General features: G+C 34.0%; 3 protein-coding genes, 1 long non-coding RNA gene and 2 pseudogenes across 8 annotated transcripts; 4 read left to right on the plus strand and 2 right to left on the minus strand.

Moving 5' to 3' along the window:
* Positions 1-2,064: 2,064 nt before the first annotated feature.
* LOC123219611 (TPD1 protein homolog 1) lies at positions 2,065-3,898 on the plus strand. The gene is made up of 4 exons (XM_044641613.1): positions 2,065-2,112; positions 2,224-2,357; positions 2,941-3,048; positions 3,440-3,898. Exons 2-4 carry the CDS (start codon positions 2,270-2,272, stop codon positions 3,772-3,774), a joined length of 531 nt encoding a protein of 176 aa, XP_044497548.1. The 5' UTR covers positions 2,065-2,112; positions 2,224-2,269; the 3' UTR covers positions 3,775-3,898.
* A 2,076-nt stretch (positions 3,899-5,974) lies between these two features.
* On the plus strand, positions 5,975-12,034 carry LOC123219208. 3 transcript variants are annotated; one of them, XM_044641013.1, is made up of 8 exons: positions 5,975-6,345; positions 6,542-6,891; positions 9,405-9,499; positions 9,581-9,697; positions 9,827-10,153; positions 10,238-10,612; positions 10,818-11,034; positions 11,122-12,034. In XM_044641013.1, the coding sequence occupies exons 2-8, from the start codon at positions 6,597-6,599 to the stop codon at positions 11,616-11,618; spliced, it is 1,923 nt and encodes a 640-aa protein (XP_044496948.1). In that variant the 5' UTR covers positions 5,975-6,345; positions 6,542-6,596; the 3' UTR covers positions 11,619-12,034. The 3 variants fall into 3 exon arrangements, with proteins under 3 accessions (XP_044496948.1, XP_044496947.1, XP_044496949.1); XM_044641012.1 differs by having other exon boundaries at positions 5,975-6,211; positions 6,292-6,345; positions 9,827-10,612; XM_044641014.1 differs by having other exon boundaries at positions 9,405-9,412; positions 9,827-10,612.
* A 1,283-nt stretch (positions 12,035-13,317) lies between these two features.
* Positions 13,318-17,573, minus strand: LOC123218040 (transcriptional adapter ADA2b-like). 2 transcript variants are annotated; one of them, XM_044639232.1, is made up of 13 exons: positions 17,504-17,522; positions 17,062-17,149; positions 16,805-16,857; positions 16,450-16,625; positions 16,041-16,106; positions 15,785-15,910; positions 15,625-15,700; positions 15,474-15,537; positions 15,312-15,370; positions 14,842-15,067; positions 14,317-14,527; positions 13,909-14,175; positions 13,318-13,796 (listed from the first exon to the last, which is right to left on the minus strand). In XM_044639232.1, exons 2-13 carry the CDS (start codon positions 17,112-17,114, stop codon positions 13,605-13,607), a joined length of 1,569 nt encoding a protein of 522 aa, XP_044495167.1. In that variant the 5' UTR covers positions 17,115-17,149; positions 17,504-17,522; the 3' UTR covers positions 13,318-13,604. The 2 variants fall into 2 exon arrangements, with proteins under 2 accessions (XP_044495167.1, XP_044495168.1); XM_044639233.1 differs by having other exon boundaries at positions 14,842-15,064; positions 17,062-17,573.
* A 2,593-nt stretch (positions 17,574-20,166) lies between these two features.
* LOC123218840 lies at positions 20,167-20,988 on the plus strand (annotated as a pseudogene).
* A 591-nt stretch (positions 20,989-21,579) lies between these two features.
* Positions 21,580-24,606, plus strand: LOC123219807 (annotated as a pseudogene).
* A 48-nt stretch (positions 24,607-24,654) lies between these two features.
* LOC123219808 lies at positions 24,655-26,095 on the minus strand. 2 transcript variants are annotated; one of them, XR_006502910.1, is made up of 3 exons: positions 25,585-26,095; positions 25,348-25,478; positions 24,655-24,833 (listed from the first exon to the last, which is right to left on the minus strand). It is a non-coding gene; the product is annotated as an uncharacterized LOC123219808 (long non-coding RNA). The 2 variants fall into 2 exon arrangements; XR_006502909.1 differs by having other exon boundaries at positions 25,348-26,095.
* Positions 26,096-26,125: the final 30 nt, after the last annotated feature.

A 26,125-nucleotide genomic window follows, 5' to 3' on the forward strand; every position in this document is an offset into this window, starting at 1 on the left:
AACTCTCTTAATGGTGGAAATGAGAACTGGCAATTTCAACAGTTTCACACAATCTTTTCTGGATGACTTTTTCATCTCATACATGCTAGTATCGATGTTGTGATTTTTAGCATCATCGCTATGTATGATTATGTTGTATATAATTCAATATATGTAAACAGACGGATGAAAATAAATTATAAGATGATTATATATGGTTACAAACTGCTTTACTCGCAAGCTTTTGTCTCTGAAATTGCACTACTGTTGATGGAAACTTGCATTTCAAAAGTGCAAATTGGAGCTGACTGATAAGTCGACTCTTATCCCTGCCAAGATCTATCAAGCTTTAGCCATTATGACTCGAGGTGTGTGCATGCAGTGCTCAAAAGGCTGCTGCAAGTTGAATTTTCCCTAATTTAAGGCAGTGGGGTTGCGCCCTTGTGGCCTGCTACTGTTCATGCTTTTTCATTTACACATTCCAATGATCCCACTATAATACTTCATGCATGCATGCATCTGGGCATCTTCTAATATTAAAAGATACAACACAACTTCCATCTAATCTTCTTGCATCTCTGCTACCTTCACGTGAGTGCAGCATATGCCTTCTGGGAATCGGGGAATTTCTGAAAGAAAAAGATGAAACTAATTGTAGCCTCATGAGGGTTAAGTAATTAATTAAGTTTATGGGGTCAATAAACAGACAAGTCAGTAAATAACGCCGCTTATGAAAAGCTTAAAAGCCGGCATCTATCTCCTGCTTTTGGCGACTCTTCAAGCTTTTCTTTCTCGAAAATTCTCAAAAGTATTGAAACTTTAATAGCCATTTAACTTCTTGATCAATACCTTAAAATCACACTGTAATTTCTCCAAGTACTAGGTCGGTGAATGCCAACTGCTCTCAACTGTTGCTAATTTACAGATGTGGGCATGTTTTAAAGCCCTCATTAAGTGATTCTGAGCAATGGCAGAAGCCAAATAAAATTTAAAAACACTTACACTGGTGGGTTCACACCAAATCGCAAAGATAACTAATGACAAAAATTTACGTAAAATAACTTAATTTGAAATTTAAAAAATTAGACAAAATTTCACTAGGTGAAAGAAGAAATTTTATTCTATTTGCGTGGGCTATTAATCTTAGGTCACTCACCGTGACAAGGCCCTAGCAATTGTAGTTATCAAATGTACCCTCACACTCCCATATGAATTTACCTTTCTTTAAAAAAAAAAAAAAAAAAACCTAAATATATACATTTAGTCAAAAAAAGGAGCCATCCCAAGATGGTAAATACAACTTACGCTCATCCAATCTAAGGATGGACAGCGAAACACTAGTACATTTTCCAATAAAAGACTATAAGGCCGACGAACAAAAGCATCCCATTCCATATGAACTTGGAGTCCCTACTTCTTGAATTTGGAGAATCCTTTATTTCACCACCACTGCACATAAGCTAGGGTGGAGAGCATCTTTTGATTTGACATAAGCAAAGGCAGCTTAAATTCATGCTGAGTTTATTAAAGGTTGTTTTTGACATAATTGCAACTTTATCATCACTTTCAACTTCAATATAATAACACCATGTTTCCAGTTTATGCATGGCTCCCCTTCTTTTTCATATATATTGTAAACAATGTCACTCTTTCAATTCTCTTAGAGCAAACCTTCTTAAATTACTATATTTTTTGAAAACAGATGTTTCACTTTTTCTCAACGGATTCCATTTTATAATGTTGCAGACCTACAACCTGAGAATTCTTGCTGCAACATTATTAACTTCGATCCTCGGACAAGGAACTACAAAGAGTCGGTCAATAAAGCACTCCACACATTGAAAAGTTATGGTTAAATTGTGGAGATGAACATTAAAACCGTTCCATACGTGTAGAAATTGCAGATGCTTCTGCAGAAAACGGAGGCAGATATGCTGTAACACGCTTCCACTTGTCTAAAATTTATACTAAACATATATTATTCACATGCACGCATGGCCCCCGTGTAAGTGAAAGCATTTAAGTACTGTATTATATTTATATATATATTCTGACCCCAGAAGCTGCATAAACACAGCCTTGCTCGCTCATCAAACTACCTCTTCTTCTGCAGCTGCTTGTACTTGTTTGAAGGTTATTCAATTCTTTCTCTTTCTAGTCTTTTGAATGTATCTATCGTTACATGTTTCTTTTCCATTTTAATTACTTTAGAATCTTAATAATTTGCTTTGCTGCATTTTCCAGGTCAGTTTACGTGGGAGGTTTAGTTAGAATTACCGTGAGAGAAGCGATGCTTAAACTCAGAATCATTGATATCCCAAGAATTTCCATGCTCTTTGTGGCTGTATTTCTCTCTACATCGCTAGCTCTTCACTTTGGTACGCCGGCTGTAGATCTGTGTCTTATACCTATCCTCTTTAAAGAAGTATCATTTATTCTCAGGTGCAATTGCAAACGTCTGTGTTTCAAAGAAATCCCGATGGAACAACTGAAATATATATTGCTGCTTAACAAAATGTGTCATTAAAACTGAAAAAACGTTTGTCATTCCTTTGTTTTCTGCTTTTCTACACTTTGTGATACTTCTGATTTAGTGCAAAACTTTCCAGAAACGTAATGGTGCCGTTGCTTTACGCTGTGTCCCAATATCGAATCACGAAACTTCAATAAGCTTTTAGCTATCTGTTACCTGTTCCTTGCTAATGTATTAGTTAACTGGGGTGTAAACCGTTAGTGGTTTTTGTTTGTCCCATGAAAAGTCCTTCTAGTTTTTCAAATTCATTATCAAATATATTTACTCTACTGGACTTAGCTGCATTTTGGACGAACTAGGATAAATTCTTTCTCTTTCTTAAGTAATATACAGATTCTAGTTCGTCTTACATGCTGCGCCATTTATTGAGTTGCTGGAAGAACTTTTGTTTTGAAATAAAATATGGTAGTGAAAATGCATACGTGCAGGGGCGGAGTTATTTCAAGCTGAAGCCATTAAAGATGGCAGCATTAAAAGATTGGTCTTTTCCAAGGAAAACACTACTGCTGTTGCCCGCAAGCTGCTGCAGTCTCCTGGTAACAGTGCCTCCTCCCTCCCTCATCACTCCTTACTCTTTTTTACAGCTGGTCACTGTAAAATAATGATGGTAATAATTCACTAATTAATGAGTTCATTGAATTAAGAAGAGTTTTAGATGGCCTACTAGAGGTTTTCCATTAAGAAGAAAGTTGGTTTCCATTAAAATGTCTCCTGAACTAAGCCGATTCTCACATGGCTTTCAAAGTTGCATGAAGTGGTCACCTGTTTAAATGAACTTGTGAAATTGCCTTGAACTCGAGTTGAAACTTTGTAAATAGACACATTAAAGCCTTTGATATCGGTAAGTGCCTATATTTACCATATATATAGCCTCTGATTAGAAATGGACATCAAAATAAACCGAGCCTAGACTTAACAATGATGCAGATGATGGTGACGGAAACAGGATTGGCACAGCTTGTTCAAAGGATGACATTGTGATACTTCAGGGCTCAACAGCTCCACTTCCTAATGGAATTCCCTCGTACACAGTTCAAATCCTGAATGTGTGTGTCTCAGGTTGCAGTATCTCCAACATTCATGTAAGTTGTGGATGGTTCAGCTCTGCCAGGTTGGTGAATCCCAGAGTGTTTAGGCGAGTGTACTATGATGATTGCCTGGTCAATGATGGGGAGCCTCTCGGCCCTGGAGAAACTCTCTCCTTCCAGTATGCTAACAGTTTTCGCTACCCTTTAACAATATCGAATGTGGCTTGCTGCTGAAGCGATGATTAATCCCAAGAATTCGATAGTGTATATGTTTGAGTACCTACTATTTTGTCTATGATAAGAATCCACTCTGATTCCTCAATAAAAATGGAAAATGAACAATGCTAGCTTGTATCTATTGCCATAATTATCAATAGTTACTGTCAACTTGATAAGTTTTACTCTAGTTCAGAGGCAGATTGTTGATAATCCTGCATTAGTAGCGGCTTGACATAACAAGGCAAATACCCATAAATTAAATGTACGGATAAGCTCAAAGATTCAAAAATAAGTACTGACATAAGTTTGCATAGAAAAACCAAAACTATAGTTAAATTCAGTGACACCAACCACGGCTGAAAGTACTTGAGAAATAATGAAGATGGTGGCACCCAAAATCATCAAAAGGAGAACTGCAGATTTGGGTTCTTCAGCAACTCAAATATAGGCAAAATAATAGTGTAAAGGGCACCAGTACTCACTGTAAATTCATAAAGAGCGTATCTTTGAACAATTTTCCAGAACTCTTCTACTAAAGGACCTTGAGGCCCCAAAGCCAAGACCTTTTTGTTATCTAATTCCATAAACAACAAAAATCCTATAGAAACAGCTCCAAGCAACACAAACCTTGGATACCCATCTAGCAAAACTTGAAGAAACTCTCATTCTGAGTTTGTTTATGTGACAGGTTTCTGTAGAATGCCTCAGAGTTTGTCTAGCGCTGGGGATAATTCTTGAAGGTGAATGTGAAGTGGGTGTTTTGGCACGAAGTGGTTTTGACGGAGATAAAAATTTGAAAGGGTTTGCAATTGAGTTGGTGAATGTTGGGAGGTAGAATTGGATTCTCAGAACTGTAAAGGTCTTCACATTGGTATGTTTACCAGATCATGAGATTGTTTTGTACAGCTAGCCAGTCCACTCCTATGAGTAGTGGCTGTAGCCTTTTTTTATACAGTAATATAAGAAATTTGAAAATTTTCATATTTTAATATATAATTAAATAATTTTAATTTAAAAATAAAATAATATTAAATTATATAATCCCAATGCTAAAATTAACACTAATTATAAATATATATATAAGTTTTACTTTAATCTCTCGAGTTTCTTTGACCGTGTAATATCCAAGTGTCTCTGATTCATGAATTTTTATGCTCCATTCGTACAGGTAATTTGGCCTTGGATACATAAACTTTAGAATTAGGGAAACATTAAATGATTATTATTAAAGGTTTAATATATGTAAGGATAAATTCATGTTTAACTAAATTTGGGTAAAGATTAATTTAACTTTAACTTAAATATAAAATAAATAATTGGCTATAGATTAAATTTCACTCATTCAACTTATGAAAAAAAAATCACTAATAAGATAAACTCAAATACAATAAGAGTTTGATAAAACAAGACTTTGGGTGCAAAAATCTGACCACTTTTAGTTAAATTCATCACCTCAACAAATCTGGTGCTAGGATTTGCATGAAAAATTTGTAAGGGATGTTTGATTTAGAGAGAATGTTTTATTACTAAAATTAAATAATTATCTTAAAGATGAATTATCTTAAAGATTATTAGGTATAAATTATTAATATATTTGATAAAATTTAGTAAAAATAGATAAATATAAATAATTATTATGTTTTGTTAAAGATAATAAAAGAATATTAGTATATTATTTTACTTAAATATTTTTTAGTATAATTATTCAAAAATACTTTTTATGTTATTTATTATATTAATTAAAAATGAGATTATATTTATCTAAAAAATTAATAAATAAGAATATAATTATAATAAAATTAAAATTACTTTAATATTTTTTAATATCTAAATTTGATATGATAATCAAATTATCAATGATATTACGTATTATATCATTATTGATAATAAAATATTATAAAAAAATTATATTTTTTATAAATTAAATAAAATAACATAAATAATTGAAGGTGATAAAATTTTTTATTATTTATAAATTAAATAAATAATAACCGCAACCCCAAACACCACAGCACAACCCACCACCCCACCCCCCCCCCCCCCCCCCAAAACCAAACGCCCAGACGGCTAGAACAGTATCTTGAAAGGCAAAGAGGCAAAATTTTGTCGGTTTCACATTGATGACATCAGAACTCTCTGAATTGCCACGTGTTGATTAGGGTTCATACTATTTTTCAGTTACACATAGAGGACTATCCTAATGTGGCCTGAAATTCCATTTTTACCCCTCTCCGGTCTTTGCTTTGTTCTCTACCGCGGACATGGCCTCTTGACTCTTGCCCTGCAACCTGGCCTCATTCTCTGTGTGAACCCTCCTGTTTCTTAGCCTCTTCACCGAATTGTCTTAGACCTAAACGCTGAAAACAACATAAAAAGAGAAACAAAGAGAACCCTTTTAAGTCTGAACCGACTGGGCTTTTTGTTCTTAGTTTCTCAAGCTCAGCTGCATAAAGTTTGTTTCTTTTCACTTGGGTTTTGGTTTTTTTTAAACCCTGTTTTGTGCCTATTTTGGTTTGTTGGCTTGTTTTGTAGTGCTTGGTGGGACTTTGTTCGTCTGTAAAGCTAATAGTCCGAGGCCAGCGCCAGGTGAGACTTTGAATTTGCCGGAATTCTAATTTATGTATACACTTCATGGATTTTTTTTAGTGCTTTTAGGGTTTAGTTGATATTTTAAGTATCATATTAGGGTTCCTTGTGGGTATAATTTTGTTTAATGTGTACTTAACTGGGTTGCTTTAGTATCAAACACTTATTGCTTGAATTGTTGTTTACTTGATTTCAGCTAATGTAGCAGATAAGGGTTCTTTGAAAGCTTTGTGGAACTTTTCATTGACAAAATGTCTAAAGATATGCATGGTTTTGTTGCTTGGGAAGAGCACATTATGTGCCATGAGCGTGGTAACCGTGTTGTTCACTTTTACTTGAAGGATACATTTGGGGATCTGGTTCTTGCCGTCATAGGTACTGAGAGGAGTATAAGGCACATGATGTATGTTGTTTCGGATGAGTTCTTAAATGCTTATGGGTCAGAAAGGTTTATCAATGCATCCACAAAATGGCGAGCAAGACGAGAAGTCGTGGACTGGTTGTCATCACTGGTCGCGAAGTGTCAACCCCAAGTTGATTTTTCAAGTATGTAATAAGCGCATATTCAAGTTTTTAATAATCATCAATATTCAAGTGTACATAGCATGGAATTATTGAGTAAGTGTTGTTTGTTGTGATTGAATATCAATGTAGCATTCGTACCCGTAATTATGATTTGCATTACATGATAGAAGGGTGGCAGTTGAGCAGTTAGGGCAGGATTGTCATTTGCATGCAAGAGTGCTTGTTATTAATGGGGAGCAGCTTTCTCCTTGAAGTTGAATGTAAAAATTTATCTCTCATCTTTGACTTTGTCATCGCTTGTTGCATTAGTTCCATTCTATTGGATTTGGTGAAACATTTTATAGACCTTAGTATATGTTGAATTCTAGTCACCGATATTCAAAATCTCAGATTTTCTTATGCCATGTTTTATATTGTAGCATGAATTCATTTCACTGTTGAAACAATATTCCCCACCTTCTGATCCACCCAAGTTATATGATATTCTTTTACTGTCTCTTTCTCCTATATGTACACATGTATAGTTACATAAGGTTATTTTATCTCTTTGCATTGTAGGTATTTATGAGAGTATTTGAAACTTCTTTGAGTTGTAGATTACATGTTTGTGTGTCTAGTGAGTAATTAATAGTAATCGGAACTCTTTTTCTCATGCTTTTACTGTCTCTTTCTCCTATATGTACACATGTATAGTTACACAAGGTTATTTTATCTCTTTGCATTGTAGGTATTTATGAGAGTATTTGAAACTTCTTTGAGTTGTAGATTACATGTTTGTGTGTCTAGTGAGTAATTAATAGTAATCGGAACTCTTTTTCTCATGCTTTTACTGTCTCTTTCTCCTATATGTACACATGTATAGTTACACAAGGTTATTTTATCTCTTTGCATTGTAGGTATTTATGAGAGTATTTGAAACTTCTTTGAGTTGTAGATTACATGTTTGTGTGTCTAGTGAGTAATTAATAGTTGGAACTCTTTTTCTCATGCTTTATGAACTTGATGCCCATCTTTTTAGTATTAATTTCTATTCCTAAATTTGTTGTTCTATTATATATCGTACATGCATGCATTCATACTCACATGGGCTTAACTAATAACTTTCCATAGAAGTATCATGAAGTATTTAAGTATCTTACGTCAGTTATATCTGTTGTTTGTTTATTGGTCTTAATTACTGCTCAATGTAGGCGTTTGTTAGATTTGCATGTTTTTCATTTCTTTGCTATTGTAGATTACATTTTATTGGTGGTAGATGTACTTGATTGAAGTTGACTGCACAATACCCTGCTATCTATGGTTTGCAACAGCACTGGTTTTTTGCCAAAAGAATGCATCAGAATTCTTTTTGAAATTTTAACACTATATAATAAATTTTTTGCTATGAAAAGTGTTATTACCTGTTATTTTGTTGCATGTAAATGTTAAAGCCCACTTATATAACAGTGTTTTTGGTCAAGACTTTTGGGCTTTGCATGAGGAATTAAGTTAATTATTGAACCTTAAGAATTATCAATAATTATGTGGCATCCTCGCTCTATGCTTCCTTTATTGTTTTGTCTAATTTTTGTACTGTAGCACAGAGGCTATTGTTTTTGTATTTTTTAATCTTAGTTTCCAAAGTAATAATTGCCATTTCATTTTGCCAATCGGAGGAAGGTGTTAATGAATTTGTTGCTTAACTTTGGAGCCTCATTTAATAAACTTTTTGGCATCTATAACAGTGCAATGATTCTAGTTTGTATTCCATTATTACATTCTGAATTGGTTTTGTTATCATTGTTCTTTTTTATAGCATTGCTGTTTCTATTAGTTTCTAGTGGTGGATCTTACATTACGCAAGATATAGTGGTTAGGTGAGCAGAGAAATGTGTTTAGAATCTCTAACTAACTCTCGTCTCCATGTACATGCATGGCAAGAACACTGGAATATTTCACTTTCTGTTTGAATTTGTTGATTTTGAATTTCATGTAATTTATGTTCTAATGATTATTCAAGAAAATTTGTTGTGTGTTCACCATTTTATATTCCCTGGATGATCATTTGACATAGAGAAGGTGACTCTGCTTGGGTATTGCATTTGTCAATCTTGTAATGTCATATTTCATTTTTTCTGTTAATCGCTAATGCTACATTCCATATAGTTGTACTTGTTTCCATTAAATTTTGAAAGGAGATTTGATTTTAGGTATTTCCATATAGTTGTGTTAAGGTTGGTGTATTATATAGCTTGTATGTGTTTCTTCTGTCATAATATCACCCCTTGGTAATGGTTACCGGAAGGCGGGCAATCATTTGGTCCATGATTGCTTGATTTGTCTCTATTTTTTGACTTTTGGTGTTTGCAAAACCTTGACACATGGTCCGTCTTGGATATATATATATACATACTGTCTCTTGCCACATTTGTAATAATGACGTAATTACATTGTTATTGATAGATGGAAGGCTCAATAATTGTGATGTTTTTTTTTTTAAATTACTGTCTACTGTTAGACCAATTTTATGGATGATACTTATATTTTCACTGCAGATTCACAGGTGAATGGTCGTCGACAAGATTTCGGATCTCATGATCTGTCTATGACTGGACTGATTACTCATCAAACCCATTTACTGGATTCAATTGTATCGATCTGTTGCAGTCTGTTATTTCAGCTTTTCATACTCTCTTTTATTGTTAGATTTGAAATTTAAATGCAATTACAGGCACTCAGGAAATTGAGAGTTCAACATTCAAACATTCAGTGGTCTGGTGTTGCTTGGATATGCACTAAACAGCTCAAGCACTTCCATTCCTTTTCCAGGAATGGAACTACAATAGCAGTAAGGGGCACTTTCTTAATCAATTATTTACTCATGTAGTAATTAATTGTTTTTTGTTTACTGCTGGTATTTTTCTCACTTCTGATCGACAAGATTGCTTCTCTTTGTCGTTATGCCCCTGTCATCTAGGTTCATTCCTTTGTCTTTATCATGGCTGAAGAAAAAAGTCACTACCTTGCATACCTGGAAGATATGTATGAAGACAAGAAGGGGCAGAAGAAGGTGAAGGTGCGATGGTTTCACTACCATCAGGAAATTGAAGGGGTAATTCCTAATTTGCATCCACGTCCTAGAGAAGTTTTTATCACCGCTCATGTTCAAGTGATCAGTGCAGAGAGTGTTGATGGTCTGGCGACAGTCTTGACTCCTATGCACTATGAGAAATGTGTGGCTGCTGTTCCTCATACTTCAACCTCAAGTATCCATATGTGCTTTAGGCAGATCAAAAACGATAAGGTTAAACCCTTCACTCTCACTAAATTGCGAGGTTACTCTAATCAAGCAATCCTCTCTGCTTTATCCCCATCTGTGTCCAAGCAGAAGGTCAAGTACCATAAAAGGAATGAGGAAGATGAGGATCCTGTGAGGCTGACTGCTAAAAGAAGTCGAAGTAGCAAGGGGAAAGAGGGACTTGAAGGTGTCTTTGGTGTGAAAAGTACATTTCCTGAAGGCCAAATTTTGAATGGTGAGGGGAAATACCCAAAATTAAAGTTAAGGCTGTCAAGAAAAACAACGGGCATACCACAGCCTAAATGTCCTGCTTCATTTAAGGTGGATGAAAAAATAGAATTTCTCTGTCAAGACAGTGGCATTCGAGGCTGCTGGTTTAGGTGTCAAGTTTTGCAAACATCACAGAAGCATCTTAAAGTTAAATATGATGATGTGGAAGAAGCTGATGGCCCTAGAAATCTAGAGGTATTAATTTTGAAAAATTCTCAGATTTTACTGAAGTTTGTTGGTGGTGGATCTTTGATCTGGTAAATAATTAGTTATATTAATAATACTGGTGATTTTAGCTAAAGAGGTGGCCCTTGGTACCTTCACTTGAGCAGTCTCTGTCTGTTTGTAGCAAGACTTAACCAAGAAGATTTTAACTTTTTATTTTTTAATTACTGTGTAGGAATGGATACCTGCATGTAGAGTTGCCCCTCCTGATAAACTGGGCATGAGATGCCCAGGGCGCCCTACAATCCGACCATGGCCTGTGGAAGATTCTGCAGGCTGTACATTTGATGTCGGAGCACCAGTTGATGCATGGTGGAGCAACGGATGGTGGGAAGGTGTTGTAATTGCCATCAACATTTCTGGAAATGACGTCCTGCAAGTTTACCTACCTGGTATGTTCCGTGGTACTTTCTGGTTCTTCTCTTCATCCTGTACCCACTAGGAATCATGGTGAACAATGCGCATTTTTTGTGCTTTAGGTGAAGACAAGTTCCTGACTGTCCAGAAAAAAGATGTTAGGACTTCCAAAGATTGGGTTGGTGACAAATGGGTTGAAGTAATGGTAAATCCAGATATACTCTCTTTTGTATCTGCAAATACAAACTCAGATGTGAAGCACTCAATGTGTTCTACTATCAAAGAAGCACAACATTGTGGTAGCAATGCATTGCTGGAGCAGAAAGTTATCACAACTTCCAAACTTGATGTGGTTAAAGAAGTTGATGCAGAATTAGCAGGTTCAGTCATGCTTGATGACCTGAAAAATGTGAAGGAAGTTGATATCAGAAAGAAGCCTTATGTCAATGTTGGAAATGAAATTAGCAAAGTTGGAGATGGAAATGATGAGGATGTTAATGACAAAGCTAACAAACAAGATGTGGGCGATGAGGCCAAAATGATATTGGATAATGATTATAGTAATGAATCTGCCAATCAGAAGAAATTAGTAGTTGAATCTCAGCAAGTGATCGTGTAAGATGTATAATAGTTGGTACAGAAAGCGGTGGAGAAACTTTGACCTACATGGTAAATGTGTTTTTCTGGTTTTCCTGTATATAATATAGGGAAGAGTTGGCATACAAATGCTTAGAAGATGATTCTCAGGTTTTATAAATTTAGGAGAAATGGCAGATGTATAGCAATATAGAATTGCGTTAAAATATGCATCAGAAGTTTTGGTTTTAAGACTTAGCAGTATCTTTATCAGGTCATAAGTAGCTGACTTCGGTCTTAGTAGTCAATTAATGTATTCTTTTGCGTCCATAGTTGGTATGAATTGTCTGTTACATGTCAAAAGGTTTATTTTTTCAGCATAGTGTCAGGTTTTAACTGTAAAGGTTTTAAGATTGTCCATGTTTGTTAAGGAAATCAAATAATGAACTTTTTACTCCAGAGATGTCTTTTTTTTCAGTCGTTTGCAAGAACCATTTCCAGTCAGTTTGGACCTTGAGCAAATCTGGGGAGTTATCAGAAAGTTCTACTTCTTTTCCTTTGACAATTCTTCTTTGTCCTCTTTGGCAATCATTTTTCTCTAATGCTTTGGTGTGGTTTCTCCAATGACTTCATTGTCAGTTTGAGTATGCTTAAGCTAGACCTAAACTTTTAAATTCAAACTGAGTTAAAGTTGACCTTTGTTCGAGTGCAGTTTGATTAGAATTCATACTATTTATATTATAAATGTGCAGTGAACATGATACACTGGTTGTAATATGTGCATTAGAATAATGTTGTATTTCTCAAATAATGTATCATCTTCTATAATATTTCAAAATATATGTTTTTTAAAATGAAGCCTCTATTAGAAAAATATTTCTATAGTAATGCATTTATCTTCAATAAGTAGTAAAAGCAGTGTGCATATCTGGGACAAATTTTACATTATCACTGGAAAGTGATTAAATTTATATTACTTGGAATGTGTAATTCTACTCTTCAAACACACTCTTGCATGGTTATTTCTATCCTTTACAGTCAAATTCAGGTCATTAATACTAATATTTGTAGCATTGTTTGAGTCAAGATTCATGACTTAGCTTTTTAGATTTAGTATTCCACCACAGTTTAGAGCCATTTAGCATATATTTTGATGTTCATCTTTTGCATTAGATTTTGTTATTGATTTTAGATTGATGTTTGGTTGAACTCTCTCTCTTTTTCTGTTTTTAATTTTAATATCTGATTGAGGTTATAGTAAAAATGGAGAGTTTATAATTATTGTTGTCGAATTGTTTCCTCTCTCTCGTATATTGACATTACAATTGTTAGGGGAAAGAGGTTTCGAGCCTATGTGTTTGCTCTTTTGACCATTATTTGAGATATATCTTGTTTTTTTTTCTTTGGTATATATAAAATTAACTTTTAAAAAAAATAATATCACTCTTCAGGATTTTAATACTTCTAAATCAATGGAATCCTGAGTAGATTCCCAAGGCAATGAGCTCTTCAATAAGATTGAAAATGCCTTTTGAATAAAGCTTACCATGAGGGGAACTCTATCAAGCTTGTTATTACATATTTCCTTAATTACAAATTAGAGATGAATTTGAATCCAGGTAAATCAAATCCAAAAAATCTAATTTGAGCATCAGAAAAATTGTCAAAAAGTATTGAAAAAGAAAAAGAAAATTTATTAAATATAAATAAGGAAAAGAATTATTGGAAAAGTAGAAAAATCATAAAGAAAGATGAATCTATATATAACTTTCTGACAATTCGTTAAATTCAAACCAATTCGACTCAAACTCAAGTCAGGGTTACCTCATACAATCCTAATTACAACTCCCAATGTGCATTGATATATATAGTTTTGAATGTTTTCATATGAACACTGACTAAATAAACAAAATTTTCATCTCTGTATGACAATGAATACAACAGAGGTAGATTTACAGGCACGAGATCATTTGAGTATGACAATGAATAGAAGTTACAGCAGAAGCATATTTACATGCATGAGATGTCATCACCGAGGAGCGAGGCCCTTCTTCACAAGCATGTCATACACTCTATCAACTATGTTTGCTTCAATCCTGAACAATCGATGAGCATCAGCTTTCTTGGTGACATTCCCACTGAAAACCTCTCTTGATATGATCTCTTGCATTCTAAGGTAGAGCGGCGGAGGTAACCTGATCTCACAGCATAGGCGTTTCTCCTGCCAAAACAAAATAGGCAACTTCAACAAATCAGTTGAAAGGTGAAGTATTGAAGCCATTGTGTTCATTTTGTGATAGAGATGGTTCAAAAACTATGGATATAATACTTACAGCTTCAGACAGTAATTGCGTTTCAATGAAACCCAAGATATCAAAATCATTTACATGGCCTCCAGAAGCCTGTCCTGCAGGTCTTGAGTTGGAGTCTCTCCTAACAGACCCCAAAGCCATGAAAGTGTTTGCACCACTCTGACTGCTTGGACCAGCATTAGCACTGTCTTTTGATCTGCGAGAAGCTTCTTCAGCTTCCCTTTGCCTTTTTAGCTCAAGGAATCTATCAGCCTCAGCAGTTGTACGGCATCCAGCAGCTTGGGCTTCCTGCATGATTTAGTGGAATCTTAGTTGTCTTATTTTAAGGAAGCCTAGAAAATCCAGTTAACATAAAATCAAACCATTTGCATAAGCTTCTTATTATTAAATTAAAGGAAATATAACTACTAGGAATGTTCTATTTCATACCTGAAGCTCTTGAATTCTCTTCAGAGTTCGGTGCTCTGAAATTACAGTCTGAAGCAAGCCCTCATGCTCTTCCTTAGAATGAAAGCGCATGAAGACATCGTAACGCCGACATATTGCCCTTTCTTCAGGAGACAGATCTTTCTCGAAAGGATTTGGATACAGTAAATTTCTTTCTAGTATGAAATCCTTTCTACGCTGCCTTTCATCAAGCCTGTTTCAATCATAGGACATGTACAAGAAAGCACAGAGAGGCATTAGTCCATTTCATTCTGCAGTCCATAACATATGAAGTTAAAAAATAGTATTTACATATTATTTATAACAATAAATACTTCCAAGGTTTCAGGAAAGGTAAGCCTCAACTATAACTAGCAACATAGTTTCTCTTTTTGTTTATAAAGTTTTACTATCATACTATTGAGAGCTGATGCTTTCGGATCACATAATTTTATCATCTAAAAAGGACTTATGTATTAATCTAATAGAAAGCTACGAAAAAGCAAGAAACTCAATTAATTCACTTACCTCCTTGAATAAGCGTGCAGCACCCGCAGCTTAAGCTCACGTTCTTCCTCAGTATCAGTATATTTAAATTCCATCTCAGCCAATAGCTGCTCTGCATCATTGTCATACTCAGGATCAAACTCCTGTCTTTTGGGGTTATAACCACTCAACTCAAATAAAGATGGACCATCGTTCGCTGAAGGCATCAGTTTCTTCCCCTTAAAACTCCTCTCAGCTTGAGGTTCTGCTATAAGATCAAGACACTATCAATGAAAAGTACCACTTATCTCCAAAAACATTTCAGATTATGGCTTTGCTGCCTTGATGACAGCAGCTTTAACTGCCAAATCTGTGCAATTAGTACGTGGCCCAGAATCTACCTCTGAAGTTTAACAAAGAAGGCAGAAATCTAAGGGTTGATACCCATGAGATTACTGAATAGACAGTGAGTTGTGCACTACCATCTAGTCAAGCAAAATATTAAGGCTCACCTGAATTTGAACCAGAAATTAAACGGCCAGAGGGCCCACCTTTATGTGGTTCTTCAAGTCTGAATAAATTAAGAAAATTGGCATCAGATATTGTTCCCATCTTGATACATAAGAAGACACAGAGGTGAAATAAGCTAATGCAAATAAGAATGATGGCCATACTTGACTCTTGAAGGAGAAAAAGGAGATTCCTCCTTCAAAGTTAGCTCCCCGGGCATGGTTGATCCTGTAACATCCCAAGACAACAGATTATAAAATCTTATATTTCAGGAAAAAAGATGATAAGAAATTCAAAAATAAGAACATAACAAACCTATCCTGCCTTCGATATGCGCCTTAGCCATTGCAAGGAGCTCCTCTTTATTTTTCCCGACAATATGAGACAAGTCCTAAGAAAAAAAAAAGATGGCTTATTTATTCTGTCAAAAAATTCACATCTTAAAACAGAACTTGGTTTGTTTCAAATGTCATACCGGGACAGGAAAGAACAGGGAGTTCATGTATAGACTATCATAGTGTTCAATACACTGTTCTTTGGTCTTTGTCCCCACATGCTCTGCAACTTCTATCCAGTTCCAGAAGCCATACATTTCAATTCCCTAACATACAAAATTTTAACAAATGTAAGATAAACATAAGTTACTCCAAATTCCAAATATTGTCACAAATCATGCAGAACTGGTCAAAACTTTTCAAGGGATTAGAAAAGAAAAGGAGAACTCAAAACACCTCTAGAAGCAGCATTTCATCATCTGCATTCCAGTCAGGGCATATTAGTGGGAATGAGAGATTGTCCTGGTAAAATGAAAATTTTAAACACATAAGCATAAAACACAGATACTGATAAAAGCTGCAACAAAAAATTAATTGACATAGAATTTAAAAAAAAAAAAAGGATGAAAAAAGTACGAAATTAATGTTAGAATAAAATTTTAAATTGAGCAGAGAGGTCCGGCTTAAGCATAGCAAAGAAGTTAAATGTTTTACTGAACAAATTTTAAATTTCCATTTGTTTGAGAACACTGATGTTAAAAGCAAATGTTTATTTCAATATTGTAAGAAAAACAAAAGCAGGATCTATATAAGCATAGATCATGGAGAACTCTAATAAACTAAGCGAGGGACCAGTATTGCTAACCATAACTTTGTAGGGGTGATTGCTCTTATGAGGTGTCACTTCAGCTCCAACACTGAAGCACTCTACACAGAGGTCAAAATCAGGACAAATTGCACATTTCATGCGGATCCTCCCCGTGATGTCTTTGTTGCAATAATTGCAGTGGTAATCCCTTTTCCCTTCACCAGCTCCTTGACCTGGTTTCAAATGAGAATTTACAAGGAAAAGAAAAGGCAAAACTCGTAAGAGTTTGCAAGCAAATAAAACCAATATTCTCAGTGATGCAATACATTCTGTGGTAATAGAATATTATAATACAGATTGTAGAACCAGCCATGAGATTTCATTTTACAATTACATTATGGTGGCAGAATACCTGCAGCAGAAGATTCTGCATTTTCGCTGGAGACATTCTTCTTTCTCCTAGACCTGAACAGACCGAAATCGGGATTCAGATATAACTTCAAAAAAAGGCGCCAAATATGCTCGGTGAAACAAGTAAAATGGAGAATTATGACACAAATACAGGCAGAACGCATAACAACTACAATGCAACAATCAAACACAAATTTGGCATATAGATTTAAACAAGAAACGAATAAACTAAAACCAATCAACGAAATTCTATCAAACCTCTGAGTTGGGTCCTCATCAGTAGCGTGAAAATTCCCACGAGAACGACCCATATCTCTCTGAAGTTGAAAAAGATCACGAAGAACAGCTGCTTGCACACAAGTAAACGTATGTAATACTGAATATCTTTGATTGCAAAACAGACTGGTATTTATAGGGCAGAAAGAGAGAGAAAAAACCCTAAAAATTTATCAACAACATTGAAACTTTAATTATCTTCTAAAATAGGCAAAAGGATTCTTCCACCTTTTGGGTAACAATTAACGGGCCCAATTCAAAATCATTAATTTCTGAGATTTTTTGCATCTCTGTGAAGGATTTTAATTGGATTTTAATTTAAATAAAAGGTAACTGGAAGAGTGAATTTGGTAACTAGTGTTCTGTCATTGCCAAATGTGATGCTGCCAAATAGAGAGAACTAATTGATTTTGTAATGGCCTACTTGGTTTTGGATTCTCAGGTTACTCTGGTACACTGAATTTGAGTGATTGTGTTTAGCTAGCGAGAAAGTTATGGTGCCAAGCAAGAACTTTTTCCTTTTTTTTTTAAATCTTTTTTCATTTAAATATAGTTTAAAAAAGAAAAGAAAATTAACTTATCTATTTTACTATTTAAAATAGTAGGAGGATTTTGAACTTGGTTCAATGTTTCCGGGCATAAACGGGTTTGACCCAATTTGTTTTAATTTTTTCGGTGTTATTAATCAGATTAGTAAAATGTTTAAATAAATATAAAAATAATATTTTAAAATAATTTTATTTATTTAATTATTAAATATAAATTTTGAATTATATATAATTAAAAATGAATTTAATTTGATCTCATAATTGTAGGTGGTTGGATTTGTGTTGTTGCAATTTTAGGGTATCAATTGGATCGGTCCGATTGAGTTTCAATCCCTGGGTAAGTGGAGAAGTATGCATTTGGTTTGGAGATAGGACGAAAAACTTGAAAGTAATTTTCTTTTGGGTATTTTGTGTGATCCTGCTGCTAAAGATTATATGGGATTCGGAGTGACTTTCAGTGTTTTTTGGGCTTTGTTGGACTGGATCTAGTTGTAGACTTAAAGCCCAACAAAATCGGGCCTTTTTGTTAACAGATTCAATCAATCAAATTTCACGAAGCCTTGAATTTAAGGGTTAATATTATCAGAAGAACCCCTATATTTTGGCATGATTCTTAACATTAAAACCATTTTCAAGATCAAGAGTAATACAATAACCAGAACTGCAATAAATAATGATACTATTCATACCTGTGGATTGTCTCCTCATAGATTTGTCAGTTGATGCTGTTTGAGTTTCTGACAAATGGTATTATAATAGGTTTTATTGTCGGAGGAGGTATCGTTATTTTTATAGTCAATAATCCTAATATGGCATTTGGAGTTTCATTATTTTCATCAAATGATACCATTACACTCAGTGGTTACAGTCAGTCACCAAAGTTGATATTGATTGCTTCTCTATTTCAATCTCATTACTGTTAGTATTTTTAAGGCAACGACAATAAATTTGAAAATGTTGCTATTTTTTAATTATAAACAAAATTGAAAATAGGGTTGATATAATAAAAAGGTTAACTAAAAATACTAAAAACAGGTTGAACAATAAAAGAGAAAGATAGCACTATAAATGTTTTTGTAGTGCCTTAAACTCGTGTTATAGATATTTATATAAAAACAGATAGAAAAGAGAAATTAATGGATGTTATAACAAATATTATTATTATTATTTGTATATAAACATACTAATAAAAGTTAAATATACTAATAAACACTAAATGATGTTAAAACTCTTCTAATAAATATAATTTGGGTTTATGACACGCGTCGTTCTATTATAAAGACAACAACGATTATAGATTTATTTACTTTAAATACAAAATCTTTGTCATTTCATTTTATTTATTTTTCATTCAATTTCCTTCTTTTAATATCAATGTATTCAAGAGTCTTATTTCAAAGTTCATAACTCTTTCTGTTTTTCTAACAAATTTTTGTTTTGTACATTTTAATTTATAATTAAAAAAGTATAAACTTTAAAGTTTATATTATGTTATGAATTCAAGAACATCCTATAAAAAAAGATCATTATTTGTGTATACCTTAATAAATAGGTGCACCCCAAACTTTTAGAAAACAATATAAAATCCCTAAATTTATAAAAACCCCTATGTAAAATTATCTAAAGTTAAGGATGGCTAAATACTCTAAGAGTTACGGATTCATTTGTGCATGAGAATCAAATAAACTAAAGTCGTCAAATATCCGACGTTTCAATTTTAATACTGGAAACTAACCTTAACAAAGTTAATTTCATTTTCAAAAATGGTAAAACCAAATTCTGTAATAAAACGATGTTGTTTTATTATAACATATAAAAACACAACAAAAAATCATTGTTGAACATTCACCTTACAACTGATGAACTTGACTTTTACATAAATCCTAAAAACAAAACCCAAACTCATTGCCTTGATGGCCTCCCATGTTGATGATCAATCATATAATTATTTATTTGTATTCAAAATGATCAATCATATAATAATATATTAATTTATTTTTATCTGTAAATATCCACACCTACCTCTAAACCTACATCATTCTCCATTATAATATTATTTTTGTAAATAATTTTACTTTAGATTTGATTAGAGTGTATTCACACTCGAATCTTCGAATCAACTTGTTTTATAAAAATAAGTCAAATTTTTTATTTAAACTCAACTTATTTGATCTGAGCTCATATTCAAATTCAAATAATTTGAATCAAATTTAAATCTATGTAAAATTAGATCAAACAGATAACAATGCAAAAATATAAAACTTTGAGAATTTATTTGATAGAAAAATAATGTTATTTTTTATTAATAAATTTGAGAACTTACGAGGATATTGTATAATATATGTTGGTAAATATATAAAATGTGATATTAATTTTATGATAAAAGACTAATCATAGAATGTGAACTATAAAACGCAGTTTTTTTTATTATAACAATTGAAACTATGATAAATAAATATGGATGGTATAATAGCTTTTTGGGTCTAGTCAAGGGTTGGATTTGAATCGGCTTATATATACCAAGAGAAAAACTTTAGTAATGAATGCTTATAGAGTCATTATTATAACAAATATCAATGACTATAGTCCTAACCTCTTCCATCACCTTCTCCTTCATGTCTTTATAACTTCCCATTTCTCTCTTCAACTTTCATATCCAATTGTTTCAGTGGCAGCAGCTTGTGAAACTTCAAAACTTTCAGGTTCTCTCCACTCCCGCACTTTGTCAAAACCGCTTTCTTGTCCTTCTCTCAAAGGGGTTTTCATGGAAACTCATAACAACACCACCACCGCCATGGATGACGACCATGATCTCTGGCTCAGTATTCGACAGGAACCTCAATAATCAGATATCAAACAGGAACCCATTTTGTTCAACTACTACTGTTCTTCAATTCTTTCACATGTTTCATTAGAATCCGCTCTCGCACGTCACCTCGCTCACAATGAAGTTCGCCAACCCCACTCTTCCCATCGACACTCTTTCATCACATCTTTTCATCGCCATCTTGGGTGATGAACATGGTACCAGAACGGCGATCAGAGATGAACTAAGGGCCGTGAAAGAACGTGATCCCACTTACATGAGTTACGTACATTATTTCCAACATTTGCCAAGCTCATAGAATCGCATATAAACTTTGGGCACAAGGTAGGTCTAGTACAATGGCACTACTAATCCAAAGCAGGGTTTCCAACGATTTCGACTTTCCGCGTGGACATCCATCCGGAAGCAAGAATCGGACACGGGATATTGATTGATTATGTCACCGGAGTTGTGATCGCAGAGGCAACGCTGGCAGGAGACAATGTCACAATCTCACATAATGTGACAATCTTTGTTGAGCATAAAAAGTCCTAATCTAAAATTAGTTTGAATACAAAAGAATTAGTTTAAAATTAACAAACTAAAATTCAAATTTGATTAATAAATAATTTAATTATGGATTTAATCCAAGTCAGTTAAAACTTAAGTGTTTAGATTAAATTAAGCTCAACTCGTTTTATAATAATGGATCCAATCTTTAATTTGTGATTGTTTGAATTTGATTTGTCAAGAATTCATCGGCAAATTTATTTTTTTTAAAGATTTTTTCATGTTCTTCAACAATTCTTTCTTATTCATCTTTAATTACCCACATTTTTTTTTCCAACGACTTTTATGAAGAACTCATCATTAATTTCAGTTTGAATTAATTATTTTGAATTCAAATAAATTCAGATTGAGCTTTATTTATATTTAATTTAGTTAGGATTTACCTTACCCTGTGGATGTACTATGCCATTCCTCCCAAATTTCGGCCCATTTAATTACAGTCCAGGCCCTGAAGATCCGACCAAAGTTGTGTTTAAAATCAAAAGGTCAAATAAATGAATACGAGCCCGCGCCCGCCTTTCACGCCAATTTAAAAATGCATTCAGACAGCGCCTTTATGCCACGTCATTACATTGTCCAAAAAGCTATTTTGAAAATCTGTACAAAAACTGCCACCGGCAGAAACTAAACGCAGTCTAAAATCCAAATCTTTCTTCTTCTTCTTGTTTCTCATTTCATTCCCTTAAATGGCAACCAGGTACAATTCGTACGATTCAAGATCCTCGAATCATCGTACTTTTCTGATCCATCTTCGTCAGCAGAACTCAAAACGAAACCCCACATACCCAGTTCCACTTCGCGTGCAATCGTCAATTCTAAACCTTCTGCTAATAAAAACCAGAACTTGACCAGCTTGGTCAAGAACTTGATGGTTCAGAAGAAATCGTTGCCGTCGTCCGGGAATCGGACAATGAGGCTGGTGATACCGGCGGATGTGATAGCGGAGGATCTAAAAAAGACAGCGAGGAAAGGCGGGAACTTTGCAGGGTTGCAGAGGAAGTTTTTTGGGAAAGGGGAAAAGAAGAGTGAGGTTAAAGCTTTGACCGAAGTAAAGGGAGTAAATAATAATGCGAATACGAGAAGTTTGGCCATGGTTTTGAGAAGCGAAAGAGAGCTTTTGAATGCTAATAAGGAACAAGAAATGGAGATTTCTCAGCTCAAGTCGTTGCTTGAAGAGAAGAACAATGAAGTGAGTCTCTTCATAAAAGTCCCTTTTTTTTTTTTGGGGGGGGGGGGGGGGGGGGGGTGGTGTGGTGGTGTGGTTTTGAATTTTAAATGCGATTGCTTGTGTTGGAATTGCAGGTTGAGAAGCTGAAAGATTTGTGCTTGCAGCAGAGGGAAGAGATTAAATCATTAAAGAGTGCAATTTTGTTCCCAGATGCCATGAATTCTCAGCTTCAAGAACTTTTAGAGAAGCAGGGTTCTGAGCTGAAACAAGCCAAGCAAGTCGTTCCAACTGTCCAAAGGCAGGTTATTTCTCTCACAAACCAGCTCCAGTTCCTTGCGGAAGGTCTTGCTCAGGTATTCCACCAAATTTATACATTTTCTTGTGAAAAATAATAATAACAATAAGAATGTTGAATGAATAAAAGTGTAATACTTTACTTCGCCAAAGCACCATGGATATTGAATATATATAAGTATCTCATATTTTAAAAAAATTATAATAAAAGATTGATTAAATAACACTTGAACTCCTAAATTATCAAAATGTATTTTAGGATGTAAAATCACATTAAATTGGATGTTATGATTGAATATGATTATAAGTGTAGTTGGGGGTGGAAATAAATATCCTAATCTCCTTCTGTGTCCTGTCCTCGATAGGTGGATGATAGATAATTCTTATCCTTTACCTATAGGAAATTCCTCTTCTTACCCTTCTATCGTTGCAAGAAAATTTTCCCTTGTCATCCCTTCTTTGTCCTTATTAAAAAAAAAACAATGAAATTTGCATCAAGTATCAAAACATATTTGTAATAATCACCCATAGGAAACTCTTCTTCTTCCCCTCCCATCGTTGCAAGAAAAATTTTCTTCTTCATATCTTTCTCATTCTTGCAAAAAAATAATGAGCATGAAATTTGTATTAAATATCAAAGTATATTTGTAATGATAAAAACTTTTAGAGGTAATTAGTTTTTGAAAATTTAGGAAATATGTTAGGAAGGGGTTAAACAAGAAATGAATAAATCAAAAATATATCTCATCTAGTTCTCGTCTTATCTCATCTTTAATTATGGAGATTTTAGTAGTTTTTATCTTTATTTCTATTGAGAAATCTTTTTATTAAACTGGAGATCCGATTTGGAAGGCCAAATTATCATCCCTAAGTGTAGCCCAATATGCCATGTGGGTGCACTATAGTTCTTGTTATTATCTTAGCCAAGAAAAAAATGTTATTTCTTCTTCTTTGATTCAACTAGAGACGTGTTTGGCTTTGGATTGCTGATTAAATTGGTTAAACAGGTGAAAGCAGAAAAATATTCAGCTAAAACATGTTTGCATCGACATGGTAGTGGTCCAAGAACACCCACATATGATTATGAAGAGGCTGCTAATTCTTTGGTAAGCACCACACAGTCAATGTGCATTTCAAATTATTTTTGTTATAATTATTATGAAAATGATATCATTTTAATAATAGAAAAAACAATATCGTTTTGACATTTAAAATAGTGTCATCTTAATACTTAAAATGATGTTATTTTGACACTTAAAATAATGTTGTTTTAAATGTTAATACTTAAGTTACAAACTCAAGTTAAATCACCAAATATTGAATACAAGTCAAGCTTGAAGCTTTGAATTTTTCCATCGAATTGAGTTTGAGCTTCACTTTGATACAACTTGACAAACTTAATCCGAGCTAAGTTTTGTATCATCCATTCGAGTCAAACTTGATTCAATCCATCTTTGGGTTTGGCTCGGCTTGTATCCAAGCCTAATGCCTAGTTGATGAAATCAATCAAAATTTTATTCCGGAGTTCAGCTTTGAGGATGCAACAATTCCAGACAGTCCAGATGATATGTTTCTCAAGGATTTAAATCCATGTTTAACACCTTATTGTGCCAGGACCAAGTCTAAGGTATGCTCACACTCTTTATATTTCTTTTGACAAATTTAACAAGTTTTCTTACCTGACTCTATTGTAGGAATTGGAGGCAACAGGCTATGATTCTCTTGAAGGTGAAAGCTTATCAAAGAACAAGATGCAAGAATTTAGTGTGTTTGGTTTTAATTCTCACAACAGGAAACTATCCAAAAGTTCTGACTGTTGCCAGAATTCCAGTACAGGAAGCAGAATGGCAGGAGTAGCTAGAAAATCCCATGAAAGCAAACGCAACTATGGAAGGCAACTGCTCCACAAAGCTTTCTAATTTGCTTGAGGGTCATTTTATAATTTATACAACATTTCTTTCATCTTTTGTGTTCTTTTGTTACCTAATATTTCCTTTTCCTAGTTTACGCATAGCAAAGCACAAGAGTGGATTCGAGCCGAACTGAGCTCGAGTTTGGGTATCCTCTAGCTCAAAGTGATATATAAGGTCAATACTCATCAATTAAATATTCTATGCAGCCATGAGATACCATAAATGGAAGGGTAAGTCCTGAATCTGAATTAGCTGCAAAGAACTTGACAAAGGAAATGCAATGGAAAATTTTATAAGATTAGTGAAGGGAACACCTCTTAATTTAAGGATCGAGGTTGTCTAACGTACTCTTAAACATAGTAATTGGCTAAGTAGCTTATGACATTATTACAAGATTTGTTGAATTCCTCAGGCCATGCCACCATGGAGAGCAGTCCTGATTTTCTGAATCAAAGCTGCAACCAAGAATGGTGGAAGTATATTACGTAAAAATGAACTATTTATATGTATAAAAAAAGCATCAAACATCTTAACAAACAACTTACAATAAAATTTAATGCATATGTTTACTGTTGAATGAATTAGAAAATGTGTGCAATCAATAAAGTAAATAACCATATAATAAATAAAAAGTACGTGTAATTTATCTTATTTCAGTCAAAATAGGGTTATGCAGAAATTTTTTTTTGTATCTTTTCATCTTTCATTTTCATAGGTTAAACCCCAATCGTTTTTGGCTTCGCCTATCTGAAATCTGGATTTTAAAACTACATTGCTAGTTTAATCATGTGAAAAAGGTTGCATATCTAAACAAATGTCATGCAAGTTCACAGCACAAACACAAAATCAGTATGACAAAGAAGAAATGCCATCGACTAAGCAGGCAGAAAAATAAGTTAAAAACCATATAGATCGAGCTGTGTTTTAAGGACTTTTTCAAGAGTGGCAACACCGTGAGAAAGAGCATACATGATCCTACAACAACAAAGAGAAAGAAGCCAAGCAGAATTGGGCCAACTGGGTAGTCTTTTCCTTTCTTCACTGAGGTTTCAGGAACTGATCCCCTCTTTGCAATGTTCTTCTAGAACTTCATAGTCATACTGTTAGCAAGCTCAGTTAGTCTGTCAAGCCCAAACAACAAAAGAAGAAAAAAATTGATACAGGAAAATTGTCTCAGAATTGTAATATAGAAGATGAGCCATTTACCATTTTGAAGAAGTCGCTATTGCAGGGAAGGTTGCTTATTATTATTTTTATAATTGGGAAAGCACGAGATTTTTAAAGAAGGGTTATGAAGAGGAAACATAGGGCTGGAGTCCTGGTTTCGGTTTCAGGAATACGTGGCTTTGAAAATCAAACACTTGTTTCAGGCCATGTTAGTCTGGCTTGTTTTTGGACTTTGCTGCTGCTGTGTCGTATCCTTGACAGCAGCATCAACACAAGAGATCTAATATTTGTCTGGCCCTTGTTATGGTAAGAAACTAATTATTACCCCAGGGTTAGCTAGTACAAGAGAAAATAATATTTAATTTTATATTCACATTTTTGTATAATGTTTATACCTATTATTAGCAAACATGCAGTACAAGTTATACTAATTAAATATAAAAATAATACTACACTTACTAACTTATTAAATTATTCATAAAAAACTCATTTTCTAACTAAATCTTTCAAACAATCTAAAATGTAATGTATTAATGTGACTGGGGTCCTAGGAGTCAGTTTCGAATGGTGCAAAAAGGGA

Source organism: Mangifera indica, chromosome 6 (assembly GCF_011075055.1).
Source record: "Mangifera indica cultivar Alphonso chromosome 6, CATAS_Mindica_2.1, whole genome shotgun sequence".
Lineage (NCBI taxonomy): Eukaryota > Viridiplantae > Streptophyta > Magnoliopsida > Sapindales > Anacardiaceae > Mangifera > Mangifera indica.